This window comes from Rana temporaria, chromosome 12, assembly GCF_905171775.1.
Source record: "Rana temporaria chromosome 12, aRanTem1.1, whole genome shotgun sequence".
Lineage (NCBI taxonomy): Eukaryota > Metazoa > Chordata > Amphibia > Anura > Ranidae > Rana > Rana temporaria.
In genome coordinates this window covers 1,929,676-1,947,761 of record NC_053500.1, presented here as the reverse complement: position 1 = coordinate 1,947,761, position 18,086 = coordinate 1,929,676, and the positions used below count along the sequence as shown (strand labels likewise).

The 18,086-nt window shown below is 52.9% G+C and overlaps 1 protein-coding gene across 1 annotated transcript in view; it reads right to left on the bottom strand.

The window, feature by feature from the left end:
* The window catches only part of PRKCA (protein kinase C alpha), a gene marked incomplete in the record, with an annotated part of 253,925 nt that overhangs the window by 81,204 nt on the left and 154,635 nt on the right, over window positions 1-18,086 (bottom strand). Inside the window, 1 exon segment of the mRNA XM_040331294.1 lies at window positions 2,436-2,518. Within this exon segment, the coding sequence (XP_040187228.1) occupies window positions 2,436-2,518 (83 nt within the window).

Here is an 18,086-nt window from a genome sequence, read left to right as displayed (position 1 = left end):
GATTTCTAATGGAAAGGTAACCAGCATCCAGTGGCGGGGGACGGGTGATTTGGAGTCAGACAGATCCCTGGAAATCGTTTTATGACGTTGGCAGCCATACAAAGAGCCGGCATGGGAGGAATGAGACGGAGCGGCTCTATAGACACGTCTCCATATAAATCTTTTCCAGAATAAACTCTGCGAGTGGAAAGGATTACACAGGATGTATAAAATAGATTTATTCCGTTACTATTTATAAGAATATAGCGGGGTGTCCCCTCCCTGTAGAAGATACGTCAGGGGTGGAGAGTGACACCAGATTCCTATACGGGGGGGGGGGCATTTTGGACAGGCGCCGTACACCAAGCAGCTGCGCATTTTAAGGAGCACTCCGGACAGACGGAGACGTAACCCACCCAACACTGGCCACATACGTCCCAACCGTAGATCACCATCACCAAGGATTTGCGATCTCTGCTCTTCCCGTTATACGGGGTCCCCCAATAGATTTGTTTTACCCTTATCATATATAATAGCGAGTGTTGCAGGAAAGAGCTGGAACCCCCCAAGGTGGGCGGGGACGGAGCCCGGGGGGGCCCCCCCAGCACTGAGCTCTCCCCCCCCTCCTGCTGGGCTGACCCTTTTACATAAGTCTGATATCTCACATGGAACAGATGTGTGACGTCGCGGAGCTCGCTGGCAGATGGATCGGCTCCCTGACCCAGCGCACAGATGGCGGGCAGTGCAGGCGCTGCGGTGGAATGCGCGGACGGTAATATATTATTATATAAAGCTCTGCAGAACAGGATTAAGGGAAAGGCAGGAGGTGAGAGGGGGGGAGACCTGCTCTGCAAAGCCGAAATGACTAACAGAATTCCCCAGCTGTGCCGGCACGCCGATAGACGTCAGCGGATTAGAAAAAGCGTCGGTGAGCGCCCACTATGCTTTGTGCCGGAATTCCACCTCCACCCGCGCTGAACTTTTTTGCCGAGCTGCAAAAAAAATGTCTGGACGACTCTGCAGATTCTGAATAAAGCTCCAGTTATACGTGGGTGCTGGGGGGCTCCTTTTTAGATTCTGGCCTGGTACACCAAGCTCCTCTCGAAGGTACCGATGATGATATAGTGGTCTGGTTCCCAAGCAGGCGGCTCCTACACCCCAGAGGATCTCCACGTCCTCTTTGGCTCATAATATAATAAAACTTGAGGCTGCTAAGAGGTCCAGATAAAACTTTATTCAAATAAAAGTCAAAGATACAGTCCAAAAAGTAGCCAACGCATTTCGGAAGTCCAAGAGCACCCCCTTCATCAGGGCTTGAGTGACAACAAGCACAGCCAAACCTGGGTTGTTCACATTGGTGTCAATCTAGTAGCCCTGATAAAGGAGGGGTTGCTCTTAGACTCTCGAAACACATTGGACACTTGTGGGGATTGTACTCCTGACTTGAATCTGGACCTCTTAGCAGTGGTGTGCGTCTTCAATTTTAATTTTTTGGCCCCTATTGCAGGAAACCCCCCCCCCCCCCCAGGTCTCCCAAAGAGTGAGATTTTCGGAACTTGCACATGAACGACATAGAACTTATTTATTGCACTTTTTGTAATATGCAAACATTACCCTCAAAGACCAGCAGGGCAAAGGCTTTTAAGCCTTCATTGAAAGTTTTGGGGGGTTCTATGGTCAGGTTCTACTCCACCCATGGAGAGCCCCAACCTAATGCTTTAGTAGACCTTCTCTTGGCAGAACTCCCCAAGGATAAGGTTCTCCTGGTCAACGTATAACTGATTTATTACCCTTTCTGGAATATGCACATATTCTCACAGACCAGTAGGGTGTAGACTCTTTTGCTTGTTTTTTTTTGGGGTTGGGGGAGGTACGTGGCCTTTTGGTTAGCTTTAACCCTGCCCATGGGAAGCCCCAACCTAGTTAGTACTTTAGTAGAACTTGCCTTGGCAGGTCTCCCGAAGATTTGGGTTCTCCTGGTTTCAGACAGGCGGACCAGGACTTGCCTTGGCAGGTCTCCCAAAGGATGGGGTTCTCTTGAACTTGCACATGGACAACATATAACTTATTTAATGCACTTTTTTGGAACATGCAAACATTACTCTTTAGTAGACCTGGTCTTGGCAGATCTCCCAAAGGATGGGGTTCTAAACTGGTCTTGCACATGGACAACATATAACTGTTTTATTACACTTTTTGGAATATGCACATATTCCCACAGACCAGTAGGGTGTAGACTATTTTGCCCGAAAATATGGGGTTGAGGGAGGGTACGTGGCTTTTTGGTTAGGTTTAACCCCGCCCACTGGGTTAAACCTAACCAGGGTTTACCATTAAGTGATTTTGGAATATAGAAAAGAAGATTACGGAAAAGAGAAATATTGGTTCCCTCTAAGGCCCTCCTGTAAACATTGATCAACAGACACATCATGGCTGAGAAACGAGACTTGACTTACGTCTGTGTCGGGGCCCTTGTCCCCCCCGGGACAGGTGAACGTGACGAATTCATGGCAGCGCTTGTGCACCACAAAACAGCAAACTGCAAAGAGAAGAAAAATAAGAGATTGTTACTCATGTCAGATAGATACATTTTGAAAAAACAATTGCAGACAAAATCGTGTTCGATAATCAGCAACCAACCTTTACAAACAAAAAAGCATAAATAAAAAAAAAATCCCGTATGGACTGGGACAAGGATATTGTTCTGAGCTAATTACTACGAACCCCGAGGTGTGAAGAAGTCAGAACTCAGAGGTGGAAATTCAGAAGTCGGAAGGAAAGTCAGAAGTCGAAAGGAGAAAGTCAGAGGTCACAGGAGACAATCTAGAAGTTGAAGTCGGCATTAGACGTTCTGAGGGTAATAAATCAGAAGTCAGAGGGCCCAAGTCCGAACTCAGAGGTGACACACAAGAATTTGGAGGTGGAACTCAGAAGTTAGAGGTTATAAGTCTGTAGATGCATGGGAAAAGTCATAAAAAGGAGGGGAGAAATCAGAGGGGTGAAGGCAAAAATTGGAAGTGGTGAATCAGAACATGGATGGGATAAGTCTGAAGTCAGAAGTGGTAAAGGAGAACATAAAGGGGGATAAGTCTGAAGTCAGAGAGGAAAAGTCAGAAAGGAAAAGTCAGAAGTCAGAGAGGAAACGTCCGAAGTCAGAGAGGAAACGTCCGAAGTCAGAGAGGAAAAGTCAGAAAGGAAAAGTCTGAAGTCAGAGAGGAAAAGTCCGAAGTCAGAGAGGGAAAAGTACGAAGTCAGAGAGGAAAAGTCAGAGAGGAAAAGTCAGAGAGGAAAAGTCAGAAAGGAAAAGTCAGAAAGGAAAAGTCAGAAAGGAAAAGTCTGAAGTCAGAGAGGAAAAGTCCGAAGTCAGAGAGGGAAAAGTACGAAGTCAGAGAGGAAAAGTCAGAGAGGAAAAGTCAGAGAGGAAAAGTCAGAAAGGAAAAGTCAGAAAGGAAAAGTCAGAAAGGAAAAGTCTGAAGTCAGAGAGGAAAAGTCCGAAGTCAGAGAGGAAAAGTCCGAAGTCAGAGAGGGAAAAGTACGAAGTCAGAGAGGAAAAGTCAGAGAGGAAAAGTCAGAGAGGAAAAGTCAGAAAGGAAAAGTCAGAAAGGAAAAGTCAGAAAGGAAAAGTCTGAAGTCAGAGAGGAAAAGTCCGAAGTCAGAGAGGAAAAGTCAGAAAGGAAAAGTCCGAAGTCAGAGAGGGAAAAGTCCGAAGTCAGAGAGGAAAAGTCCGAAGTCAGAGAGGAAAAGTCCGAAGTCAGAGAGGAAAAGTCCGAAGTCAGAGAGGAAAAGTCAGAAAGGAAAAGTCCGAAGTCAGAGAGGGAAAAGTCCGAAGTCAGAGAGGAAAAGTCCGAAGTCAGAGAGGAAAAGTCAGAAGTCAGAGGGGAAAAGTCAGAAGTCAGAGGGGAAAAGTCAGAAGTCAGAGGGGAAAAGTCAGAAGTCAGAGGGGAAAAGTCAGAAGTCAGAGGGGAAAAGTCAGAAGTCAGAGGGGAAAAGTCAGAAAGGAAAAGTCAGAAGTCAGAGAGGGTAAATCATAATAGGGCGGGTGGTTTGAAGTCAGAGGGGAAAAGTCAGAAGTCATAGGGGGTAAATCAGAATAGGGGGGGTGGTTTGAAGTCAGAGGGGATTGGTCTGGAGTGAGAGGGGATTGGTCAGTAGTCATAGAGGAAAAGTCAGAAGTCAGGAGGGAAAAGTCAGAAGTCACAGGGTAAAAGTCAGAGGGCCAGATTCTCAGAAGAGTTACGCCGGTGTATCTACTGATACACCGGCGTAATTCGAATTTCCCGCTGACGTATCATTGTTTTGTATTCACAAAACAAGATACGACGGATTTAGGCTAGGATTCGACTGGTGTAAATCACTTACACCGTCGGATCCTAAATGCAATACAACGCCGACCGCTAGGTCTGGGCCTGATACGCCGATTCCCGAACGAATTCGCGTCGCGTAGCCGTAACCTTACGCCAGTCCGCCGTATGCCATGTTAAGTATGGCGTCGGGTCTGCGTCGTTTTTTCCCGTCGGGTACGTCGTTTTTCTAAGTCGTTCTTGAATACGACTTTACGTCAATGACGCTCACGTCGGCGTCATTGACGTTTTCCGTCGAGAACTGGAGCATGCGCACTGGGCTATTTTAAGCCCGGCGCATGCGCAGTTCGATCGGCACGGGGGCGCGCTTAATTTAAATACAAGCCGCCCCCTTGGAATTACGCCGGGATACGCCGGGCCAATTACACTACGCCGCCGCAAATTACAGAGCAAGTGTTTGGGGAATACAGCACTTGCTCCTGTAAGTTGGGGCGGCGTAGTGTAAATAGCTTAAGCAACGCCGCCGCAGGATCTACCAGAATCTGGCCCAGAGGAGATGAGTCAGAAATCTGAGGAGAAATGTCGGAACACAGAGGTATAAGTCAGAGAGGAAAAGTCAGAAGTCAGAGAGGAAAAGTCAGAAGTCAGAGAGGAAAAGTCAAAGAGGAAAAGTCAGAAGTCAGAGAGGAAAAGTCAGAAGTCAAAGAGGAAAAGTCAGAAGTCAGAGAGGAAAAGTCAGAAGTCAGAGAGGAAAAGTCAGAAGTCAGAGAGGAAAAGTCAGAAGTCAGAGAGGAAAAGTCAGAAAATGGAGAGGGTAAGTCATATCAGAGGCGATAAGTCAGAACATGGAAGGGATAATTCAGCAACAGAGAAGATAAGTTAGAACATACAGGGGGATAAGTCAGAATTCGGGGTGGGAAGTCAGATTTGGAGGTATTCCCACCAACTTGGGTGCTTTTTTCCCACACCCTCAGATGCACGTAAACTGGGAGAAATGTCTGTAACATGGTAGCCAATGGCAGTGTTCAGATACGTGTCGTTACATGCGCTGCACAGGGCGGAGTCGCAGTTCTTCCACGCAGTGCTTACGGCGGCCCTTTACATGGAGCGCGGTGATAGCGCCCCCAAATACTCCATGTAATTGCCGCTCTTGTTTACTGGTGGATTTTCAGTGCAGATATCTGAACCCAGCATAGAGGGGCCAAGAGCCGGGCGCCATTCCTGACACAGGGAGGCGATTTTATGCGTCCGTTTTTACGATGAAATGGAGCTCGGCAGAAGCTTTCTTTAACGCTCGGCTTTCCTGATGAATTTTTTTTAGCGTGCTGACAGACAAGCGGAGGGTTTATGGCCCATCCCCAGCCTGACAATTTATCAGAGAAATCATAATATGTGAATATCCGATATTAAAAATGCGTGACAGATGGCGAGGACGCGGAGTAATGAAGAGAACGCCGCGCTGTCTGTGAATCATCATCTCCTCGTAATTCTCCCTGCCAAATTCCCTGCAATTAATAAAAGTGACACAGCACTGCTCTAAACGCTGCGCCGAGTGAGGCTGGCAGCCGGGGACTCCGTGCCAAGCAGCGGGCGCAAGTCATCTGCTGAACACTTGGTAGGAGCGCCATTTCTGCAGGACGCAGTGGGGGGGAAGTCGCCAGTCCTGGAAAATAGCAAACGACCTCATGGCATGCAAATAACCAGCGGGAAGAGAGGCGCTCGTTCGTCTTCCCTATGTAAATGAGGCAGAGGAGTCACATCGTATGTAAATTAGGAGGCGGGCTCTAACTCAGGGGGCTTTCCAATACGGCAGGGGGGTCCAAACTTTCTAAACAAAGGACCAGCTTACTGTTCTTCAAACTTTAGAGGGGCTAGACTGTGGCCAGCGGGAGTAGCAAATGTCATGGTGTGAGTAGACAGTGTCCCATCATTGGTATCAGTGGGAGGAATAGTGTCCCATCATTGGTGTCAGTGGGAGGAATAGTGTCCCATCATTGGTATCAGTGGGAGGAATAGTGTCCCATCATTGGTGTCAGTGGGAGGAATAGTGCCCCATCATTGGTGTCAGTGGGAGGAATAGTGTCCCATCATTGGTGTCAGTGGGAGGAATAGTGTCCCCATCATTGGTGTCAGTGGGAGGAATAGTGTCCCATCATTGGTGTCAGTGGGAGGAATAGTGTCCCATCATTGGTGTCAGTGGGAGGAATAGTGCCCCATCATTGGTGTCGGTGAGAGGAATAGTGTCCCATCATTGGTGTCAGTGGGAGGAATAGTGTCCCATCATTGGTGTCAGTGAGAGGAATAGTGTCCCATCATTGGTGTCAGTGGGAGGAATAGTGTCCCATCATTGGTGTCAGTGGGAGGAATAGTGTCCCATCATTGGCGTCAGTGAGAGGAATAGTGTCCCATCATTGGTGTCAGTGGGGGGAATAGTGTCCCATCATTGGTGTCAGTGGGAGGAATAGTGCCCCATCATTGGTGTCAGTGAGAGGAATAGTGTCCCATCATTGGTGTCAGTGGGAGGAATAGTGCCCCATCATTGGTGTCAGTGGGAGGAATAGTGTCCCATCATTGGTGTCAGTGGGAGGAATAGTGCCCCATCATTGGTGTCAGTGGAAGGAATAGTGTCCCATCATTGGTATCAGTGGGAGGAATAGTGTCCCATCATTGGTGTCAGTGGGAGGAATAGTGTCCCATCATTGGTGTCAGTGGGAGGAATAGTGCCCCATCATTGGTGTCAGTGAGAGGAATAGTGTCCCATCATTGGTGTCAGTGGGAGAATAGTGTCCCATCATTGGTGTCAGTGGGGGGGGGAATAGTGTCCCATCATTGGTGTCAGTGGGAGGAATAGTGTCCCATCATTGGTGTCAGTAGGAGGAATAGTGTCCCATCATTGGTATCAGTGGGAGGAATAGTGTCCCATCATTGGTGTCAGTGGGAGGAATAGTGTCCCATCATTGGTGTCAGAGGGAGGAATAGTGTCCCATCATTGGTGTCAGTGGGGGGAATAGTGTCCCATCATTGGTATCAGTGGGAGGAATAGTGTCCCATCATTGGTGTCAGTGGGAGGAATAGTGTCCCATCATTGGTGTCAGTGGGAGGAATAGTGTCCCATCATTGGTGTCAGTGAGAGGAATAGTGTCCCATCATTGGTGTCAGTGGGAGGAATAGTGTCCCATCATTGGTGTCAGTGGGAGGAATAGTGTCCCATCATTGGTGTCAGTGGGAGGAATAGTGCCCCATCATTGGTGTCAGTGAGAGGAATAGTGTCCCATCATTGGTGTCAGTGGGAGGAATAGTGTCCCATCATTGGTGTCAGTGGGAGGAATAGTGTCCCATCATTGGTGTCAGTGGGAGGAATAGTGTCCCATCATTGGTGTCAGTGTGGGAGGAATAGTGCCCCATCATTGGTGTCAGTGGGAGGAATAGTGTCCCATCATTGGTGTCAGTGGGAGGAATAGTGTCCCATCATTGGTATCAGTGGGAGGAATAGTGTCCCATCATTGGTGTCAGTGTGGGAGGAATAGTGCCCCATCATTGGTGTCAGTGGGAGGAATAGTGTCCCATCATTGGTGTCAATGGGGGGAATAGTGTCCCATCATTGGTGTCAGTGTGGGAGGAATAGTGCCCCATCATTGGTGTCAATGGGGGGAATAGTGTCCCATCATTGGTGTCAGTGGGAGGAATAGTGTCCCATCATTGGTGTCAGTGGGAGGAATAGTGTCCCATCATTGGTATCAGTGGGAGGAATAGTGTCCCATCATTGGTGTCAGTGGGAGGAATAGTGTCCCATCATTGGTGTCAGTGGGGGGGGAAATTCCCCATATGAAGCTTTGTCTTGCGTCAGTTTGTAGCGTCCATTGTACACAGAACGGTCCCCGCACACAGCTGTGACCGCCGGGGTCGGTGTATTCTGCGCCTAAATCCCCGCCTGATAGAAGCAATCTAGATAATCCCCCAAAACGCGGCGGCGGCGAGGAGACAGATGGCGGTGACTGCTCGCCTCAGAGCCGAGGATTCTGGGTAACAAAAAAAAAAGCCAACAGAGGGTGAATCCGGAGAAAATGAACTCAGCGACGTTCTCCTGATCAGCTGACCGCCATGTTTATGGGGGAGGGGGGGGTAACATCTGCGGGACGGGACAGCGATGGCGGGTCACGCCTCAAACGCGAGGCGCCGATTATTATTAATGATAGCAGCCGGTGGAAGAAAATACAAACCAGAGAACAGACCTTGATCTACAAGTGTTAGAGATCAATAGATACAATCTACAGAGATATATAGAGATAGGAAGATACTTTGGCCCAGATTCAGTAAGCAATTGCGCCTGCGCAACCATAGTTACACAGCGCAATTGCTGACTTGCTCCGGCGTTACGAATGCTCCTGATTCAGGAACATCGTAACGCCGACTGCAGCCTAAAATCTGCGTGGCATAAGGCTCTTATGCCACGCTGATTTTAGGCTGCATTCTTGCGATGACCACTAGGGGGCGTTCCCATTGTGCTCAGCGTATAGTATGCAAATTGCATACTAACGCCGATTCACAAAGTTGCGCGGGCCCTGCGTACGCAAGGTACGGAGTTTCCCTATGGCGTGTTTAGCGTAAGGCTGCCCCTTCTAATAGTAGGGGCAGCCAATGCTAAAGTATACCCGTCCTTCCCGCGTCGCGACGTTCACATTTTACGTTGTTTGCGTAAGTGATTCGTGAATGGCGCTGGACGCCATTCACGTTCACTTTGAAGCAAATGACGTCCTTGCGACGTCATTTGCCGCAATGCACGTCGGGAAAGTTTCCCGACGGAGCATGCGCTCTACGCTCGGCGCGGGAGCGCGCCTAATTTAAATGATTCCCGCCCCCCTACGGGATCATTTACATTGCACGCGCTTACGCCGGGCAATTTTGCCGGCGCGCCCTCGCAATTTACGGAGCTACTGCTCCGTGAATCGAGGGCAGCGCAAAATATTTGCGGGGGCGCAGGGCAAAAACGTTGCCCTGTGCCTCCGCAAATAAAGCGCAAATGTACCTGAATCTGGGCCTTTGTATAGATAGAGAGATACAGGGCCTTGAAAAAGTATTCATACCCCTTGGAATTTCCCGGGAGCACACACACCTCCCCGGAAGAGAAACGATCGTTTTGTAGACGGTCACACACAGCAGATAAATCCCGACAGCCAGGCTGTGTCCCCACACACGGGATTTGTACACCCGGCAGGGCGGTGACCCCACAGCGGGCAGATTTCCATCATCATCAAAGCCGACACAACGATGAAAGATGATTGGACGGGCCGGAACCATCCTCACCCCGTGCACAGTCCTGATCTATATACAATATATATGGTACGGGGTGACAGGGATCGGTTCCCAGGTGGGAGATGGATTTCCCTGCAGTTCGGGTTGTGGGCCCTTCAAGGGAGAGTTCAGGGGACATTGTTAGGGGTCCGGGTTAGTCCGGGCAGAGAGGAGAGAACTGATTGGTCCACATTTGGGACCCAGAATTTGGAGACTTTGGGTGGGAAAGAGTCATCAAAACCCTGGTGCCCATTCTAAGGCCTGAGGACCACATGTGGCCCTTTGGTATATGATGTGTGGCCCTCGGCACGCTGTAGTGGGAACATTGATCTCTACCACCCTCATGTAACATCTTCCCAATTTTGTAGCCAACAATGCATCCTGTCCTCACTCTCTGACCGCCAACAATGTATCCTGTCCTCACTCTCTGACCACCAACAATGTATCCTGTCCTCACTCTCTGACCACCAACACTGTATCATGTCCTCACTCTCTGACCACCAACAATGTATCCTGTCCTCACTCTCTGACCCCCAACAATGTATCCTGTCCTCACTCTCTGACCGCCAACAATCTATCCTGTCCTCACTCTCTGACCGCCAACAATGTATCCTGTCCTCACTCTCTGACCTCCAACAATGTATCCTCTCCTCACTCTCTGACCACCAACAATGTATCCTGTCCTCACTCTCTGACTGAGGCATGAATAGCAGCAGGAAGGGGTCAGCGGGTGTCCAGGAGGCGGGGAAGTCCACGGCTGTGAGAAGCGCGAGGTTCGGTTTTCTGAGCTCCTGCAGTTTGTCTTACACCTTGAAAGAGAAGGGAACATGAGAGGCAAGTGTGGGACTGGGATCCCAGCGGTGAGCCATTTCCTGGTCTCCATTATACCAGACTATGGGGTGCCTTCCTTTGTTTTACAGAAGAAATCCATCTGCTTCTTTTCAGAGACCAATAAAGACAATTTATTTTTACATACAGCGGTCTGGTGATCTCGGCCCTCCATATTACCGTCATACATCCGGCGTGTCTGGCAAGCCATCCCAATAATCAGAACACAGATTGGACAATTACCTATTGGCAGAGAATTGCATGGCTGAGGGTCCTCAACCCGCTCTCCACCAAATGGCACCAAGAGCCGGCGCCATCTGTGCCCCGCGTGCCCACACTCTTCATTATCTGGGGAGATGGAAACGTGAATATCCTGCCCTTGGTGGGGACGTGCCCGGCCTGCGGAATGCCTCCACGCGGACCGACCACCTCCATCTGCCCCATCAAACCGCGGACCAACCGCCTCCATCTGCCCCGTCACACCGCGGACTGACCACCTCCATCTGCCCAGTCACACCGCGGACCGACCACCTCCATCTGCCCCGTCACACCGACCACCTCCATCATCTGCCCCGTCACACCGCGGACCGACCGCCTCCATCTGCCCCGTCACACCGCGGACCGACCGCCTCCATCTGCCCCATCACACCGCGGACCGACCACCTCCATCTGCCCTGTCACACCCTGGACCGACCACCTCCATCTGCCCCATCAAACCGCGGACCGACCGCCTCCATCTGCCCCGTCACACCGCGGACTGACCACCTCCATCTGCCCAGTCACACCGCGGACCGACCACCTCCATCTGCCCCGTCACACCGACCACCTCCATCTGCCCCGTCACACCGCGGACCGACCGCCTCCATCTGCCCCGTCACACCGCGGACCGACCGCCTCCATCTGCCCCGTCACACCGCGGACCGACCACCTCCATCTGCCCCGTCACACCGCGGACTGACCACCTCCATCTGCCCCGTCACACCGCGGACCGACCGCCTCCATCTGCCCCGTCACACCGCGGACCGACCGCCTCCATCTGCCCCGTCACACCGCGGACCGACCACCTCCATCTGCCCAGTCACACCGCGGACCGACCACCTCCATCTGCCCCGTCACACCGCGGACTGATCACCTCCATCTGCCCCGTCACAACGCGGACCGACCACCTCCATCTGCCCCGTCACACCCCGGACCAACCACCTCCATCTGCCCAGTCACACCGCGGACCGACCACCTCCCTCTGCCCCATCACACCGCGGACCGACTACCTCCATCTGCCCCGTCACACCTCGGATCAACCACCTCCATCTGCCCCGTCACACCGCGGACCGACCACCTCCATCTGCCCCGTCACACCGCGGACCGACCACCTCCATCTGCCCCGTCACACCACAAACCAACCACCTCCATCTGCCCCGTCACACCACGGACCGACCACCTCCATCTGCCCCGTCACACCGCGGACCGACCACCTCCATCTGCCCCGTCACACCGCGGACCGACCACCTCCATCTGGCCCGTCACACCGCAGACCGACCACCTCCATCTGCCCGGTCAAACCGCGAACTGACCACCTCCATCTGCCCCGTCACACCGCAGACCGACCACCTCCATCTGCCCCGTCACACCGCAGACCGACCACCTCCCTCTGCCCCATCACACCGCGGACCGACTACCTCCATCTGCCCCGTCACACCGAGGATCGACCACCTCCATCTGCCCCATCACACCGCGGACCGACCACCTCCATCTGCCCCGTCACACCGCGGACCGACCTCCTCCATCTGCCCTGTCACACCGCGGACCGACCGCCTCCATCTGCCCGGTCAAACCGCGAACTGACCACCTCCATCTGCCCCGTCACACCGCAGACCGACCACCTCCATCTGCCCCGTCACACCGCAGACCGACCACCTCCCTCTGCCCCATCACACCGCGGACCGACTACCTCCATCTGCCCCGTCACACCGAGGATCGACCACCTCCATCTGCCCCATCACACCGCGGACCGACCACCTCCATCTGCCCCGTCACACCGCGGACCGACCACCTCCATCTGCCCCGTCACACCACGGACCGACCGCGTCCCATCTGCCCCGTCACACCGCGGACCGACCACCTCCATCTGCCCCGTCACACCGCGGACCGGCTACCTCCATCTGCCCCGTCACACCCCGGACCGACCACCTCCATCTGCCCCGTCACACCGCGGACCGACCACCTCCATCTGCCCCGTCACACCGCGGACCGACCACCTCCATCTGCCCCGTCACACCACGGACCGACCGCGTCCCATCTGCCCCGTCACACCGCGGACCGACTACCTCCATCTGCCCCGTCACACCGAGGATCGACCACCTCCATCTGCCCCATCACACCGCGGACCGACCACCTCCATCTGCCCCGTCACACCGCGGACCGACCACCTCCATCTGCCCCGTCACACCGCAGACCGACCACCTCCATCTGCCCCGTCACACCGCAGACCGACCACCTGCATCGGCCCCGTCACACCCCGGACCGACCACCTGCATCGGCCCCGTCACACCCCGGACCGACCACCTCCATCTGCCCCGTCACACCCCGGACCGACCACCTCCCCCATCACACCCCGGAACGACCACCTCCCCCATCACACCGCGGACCGACCACCTCCATCTGCCCCGTCACACCGCGGACCGACCACCTCCATCTGCCCCGTCACACCCCGGACCGACCACCTCCATCTGCCCCGTCACACCGCGGACTGACCACCTCCATCTGCCCCGTCACACCGCGGATCAACCACCTCCATCTGCCCCGTCACACCGCGGACCGACCACCTCCATCTGCCCCGTCACACCGCGGACCGACCACCTCCATCTGCCCCGTCACACCCCGGACCAACCACCTCCATCTGCCCCGTCACACCGCAGACCGACCACCTCCATCTGCCCCGTCACACCGCGGACCGACCACCTCCATCTGCCCCGTCACACCGCAGACCGACCACCTCCATCGGCCCCGTCACACCGCTAGCCGTCATTTACCCTGGAAACCCGAGGACATCTAGAGGCAGAAAAGAAGTCCTGCAGGGGGCAGCTTCAGAATGAAGAGGCGTACTGCAGCAGAAGCATTTTTTTTGGGCTGATCGTTTTTACCGTTTTACCTCAGAGGATGTGAGTTGAAAGGTGCCGGCTGTCAGACTGAGGACATCTAGTGGTGGAAATCAAGTCCTGCAGGGGATATCACCAGACTGAAGGCGAGTATTGCAGCACAAGCTGCTTTTTTTTAATCTTTTAATGGGCTGCTAATTTTATTTTTTTCTAACTCAATGATGCTGTCAGACGCGAGTCATGTTCTGATTTAGTGACAGAAATCCTCAGAAGCGTCACTCCGCCGGGAATCCGGAATAAAGAAGACTCCCGCCCACAAGTGTGAAATGGAGACGTGTGAGATCACCGCGCTCTCATGACATGCGGTCACCCCCCACCCCGTGTATTACATACCACGGCTTCCCTCAATGCCAGACTTCATTCTACACCAACCACCAAAACCACAACAAGCCCCCGTCCCAGCGGCTCCCAACACGTTGCGTCTGACACCAATTATAGACAAGAGAACGCTAAAGAGGGAGAATACGAAACCGGGAACCGTCACACCGATATATAAACTGCTCCGTACAACGCGTGTCGTCACCAAAAGGGACCCGACCATGAAGAGTGAAGACTTAACCCCGTCACCATCATATTACAGCATTTATCTCACCCCCCCCCCCCCATGCAGTCAGGTGACACCCTGGCAAACTCTAACTACAAAACCACAGCAATACCCACTATGGAGCGGGAATATGGAGAACATTATTCCTCAATAAAAGAGAAAAAGTAACCGAGACCCCTTTAAACAGAATACTATGAAGAGGAAATAAGATGATTGGCTGTTTCAGGTCATTAGAGACTGCAGAGTCTCAGTAGTGCTCCCCTCCCCGTCTTTCCGCTCTGTATTCCGGCACTCCACTCCCGACTCTCCACAATGTATTCCGGTGCTCCCCTCCCCGTCTCTTCACAATGTATTCCGGCACTCCCCTTCCCACCTCTCCGCGCTGTATTCCGGCACTCCCCTCCCTGTCTCTCTGAGCTGTATTCCGGCACTCCCCTCCCCGTCTCTCGACGCTGTATTCCGGCACTCCCCTTCCCACCTCTCTGCGCTGTATTCCGGCGGTCCCCTCCCCGTCTCTCGACGCTGTATTCCGGCACTCCCCTTCCCACCTCTCTGCGCTGTATTCCGGCGGTCCCCTCCCCGTCTCTCGACGCTGTATTCCGGCACTCCCCTTCCCACCTCTCTGCGCTGTATTCCGGCGGTCCCCTCCCCGTCTCTCGACGCTGTATTCCGGCACTCCCCTTCCCACCTCTCTGCGCTGTATTCCGGCGGTCCCCTCCCCGTCTCTCCGCGCTGTATTCCAGCGCTCCTCTCCCCTCCCCGTCTCTCCATTCTGTATTCCGGCACTCCCCTCCCCAACTCTCCCCTCCCTGACTCTCCGCGCTGTATTCTAGTGCTCCCCTTCCCGTCTCTCCGCGCTGTATTCCGGCACTCCCCCTCCCTGTCTCTCCCCGCTGTATTCCGGCATTCCCCTCCCCGATTCTCTGCGCTGTATTCCGGCGCTCCCCTCCCCGACTCTCCGCGATGTATTCCAGCGCTCCCCTCCCCGTCTCTCCGCGCTGTATTCCGGCGCTCCTCTCCCATCCCCGACTCTCCGCGCTGTATTCCGGCGCTCCTCTCCCCGACTCTCCGCGCTGTATTCTAGTGCTCCCCTCCCCGACTCTCCGCGCTGTATTCTAGTGCTCCCCTCCCCGACTCTCTGCGCTGTATTCTAGTGCTCCCCTCCCCGACTCTCCGCGCTGTATTCTAGTGTTCCCCTCCCCGACTCTCCGCGCTGTATTCCGGCGTTCCCCTCCCCGACTCTCCGCGCTGTATTCTGGTGCTCCCCTCACCGACTCTCCCTCCCCGTCTCTCCGCGCTGTATTCTGGTGCTCCCCTCCCCGTCTCTCCGCGCTGTATTCCGGCGTTCCCCTCCCCGTCTCTCCGCGCTGTATTCTGGTGCTCCCCTCCCCGACTCTCCCTCCCCGTCTCTCCGCGCTGTATTCTGGTGCTCCCCGACTCTCCCCTCCCCGTCTCTCCGCGCTGTATTCCGGCGTTCCCCTCCCAGTCTCTCCGCGCTGTATTCTGGTGCTCCCCTCCCCGACTCTCCCCTCCCCGTCTCTCCGCGCTGTATTCTGGTGCTCCCCGACTCTCCGCGCTGTATTCCGGCGTTCCCCTCCCCGACTCTCTGCGCTGTATTCCGGCGTTCCCCTCCCCGACTCTCCGCGCTGTATTCCGGCGCTCCTCTCCCCGACTCTCCGCGCTGTATTCTGGCACTCCTTCCCCCGAATCTCTCCTCCCCGACACTCCGCGCTGTATTCCGGCGCTCCTCTCCCCGACTCTCCGTGCTGTATTCTGGCGCTCTTCTCCCCGTCTCTCCACGCTGTATTCTGGCACTCCTTCCCCCGAATCTCCCCTCCCCGACACTCCACGCTGTATTCCGGCGCTCCTCTCCCCGACACTCCGCGCTGTATTCCGGCACTCCCCCCTCCCCGGCTTTCCGCGCTGTATTCCGGCGCTTCCCTCCCCGTCTCTCAGGTAAATCGCACTATTTTTAGCTGCAGGACGGCTGACAGAAATGTCACATTTTATTGATTTTTTTACTATCGTGCTGACAGACCGCCATCAGCGATCGTCTCAGCGTCGCGGAGCCATCACCACGGCTCCTCGCCATACCGACACATCACTGACTGTAGAAAACTTTGTATAGAGCAAAGGCAAACTTTCCCGGTCTTACAGAAATTGTATTTAAAAAATTGTTTACGTTTCTATTTTATTTTTACTATTTTTTGTTTAAATATTTATGTATTTAGAATATTTTTATAAGTGTAAAAAACATTTTATTTTTAGGCCAGTTTTTGTATAAAAACCTCATTTTAGAAATAAATATTAAATACGGCGAGCCGACATGATACAATGCGGTCTGACATTCATGCCCAGACCCTCCAAGAAATATAATATAACAGCCAGCAAAAAATGTGTGGATCACAAAGAATACAAAAAATATAAGCAGAGCTAGAAATACAAAAATACATAAAAAGTATTCATACCCCTCTATATACAGTGCCTTGAAAAAGTATTCATACCCCTTGAAATTTCCCAACTTTTCTCATGTTACACCCAAAAACGTGAATGTATTTTATTGGGGTTTTATGTGAGAGACACAAAGTGTCACATAATTGTGAAGTGGAAGGAAAATGATACAAATAAATCTGTGAAAAGTGTGGGGGGAGGGGCATTTGTATGGCGCCCCCCGGAGTCAATACTTTGTAGAACCCCCTTTCTCTACAAGTCTTTTTGGGGGTGTCTCTACCAGCTTTGCACATCTAGAGAGGGACATTTCTCCTCCATTCTTCTTCTTTGTAAAATATCTCAAGCTCTGTCAGATTGGATGGAGAGCGTCTGTGATCAGCAATTTTCAGGTCTTGTCACAGATTCTCAATGGGATTTAGGTCTGGACTGTGACTGGGCCATTCTAACACATGAATAGGCTTTGATCTAAACCATTCCATTGTAGCTCTGGCTGTACTTTAGGGTCGTTGTCCTGCTGGAAGGTGAACCCCCCCCCCCTCCCCCCCGGTCTCAAGTCTTTTCTTCTAAGATTGTCCTGTATTTGTCTCCATCCATCTTCCCATCAACTCTGACCAGCTTCCCTGTCCCTGCTGAAGAAAAGCATCCCCACCACATGATGCTGCCACCGCCATGTTTCACGGTGGGGATGGTGTGTTCAGGGTGATGTGCAGTGTTAGTTTTCCCGGGACTATAACCGAGTCTGTAATCCAATATCCAGCTACTTGGTTCCATCTATAGGAGAGGCTGAGGTGGGTCTACACCATGGGTCTTCAAACTACGGCCCTCCAGTTGTTCAGGAACTACAATTCCCATCGTGCCTGGTCATGTCTGTGAATGTCAGTGTGTTACAATGCCTCATGGGATGTGTAGTTCTACCACACTTGGAGGGCCGTAGTTTGAGGATCCCTGGTCTACACAGTAAGGTAATGCCCCACGACCCCTGTTGGTGACATGTTGTAAATATGAAAAATTGAGAACTTCAGACTCTGGCCTGAACAAAGATGGCGGCGAGAGAAAAGCAAAGACGACATTGTCGGGACAAGTACTGTGATCTCTGTGAGAGATAATTAATAAAGAGTCACACTGACACAGGACTGCGCATGCTGCTCTTACTAGAATTTACGGTTAACATTATTTGCAGCTCAGATGCAATACAGACAGTTCATATTTCGGGTATAGACTCGGGTCTGTACAGATGAGATCACACAGTGATAATGATGCGCAGAGATTTGTAACGGTTGGCTGGCAGTAGAAGATCCGATGTCCCTGGGAGATTCCAGACATCTGATGCCAGGCGAGACCTCCCGGGATTCCCTGCGGTACGAGTCGCAGCGCCGCTCCCGGGAGACACAGGGTGACAGACGCCTGGTGTCCCTCCATACTGAGATCTCTATAGTCACTGTCACCGGACTCGGGGGGTGTGTGGCCCCTTCCCACACTGCGGGGCCCAGTGACGGACAAATAAATGTCTGATCGCTTTCCGGTGAACTTTCCTCA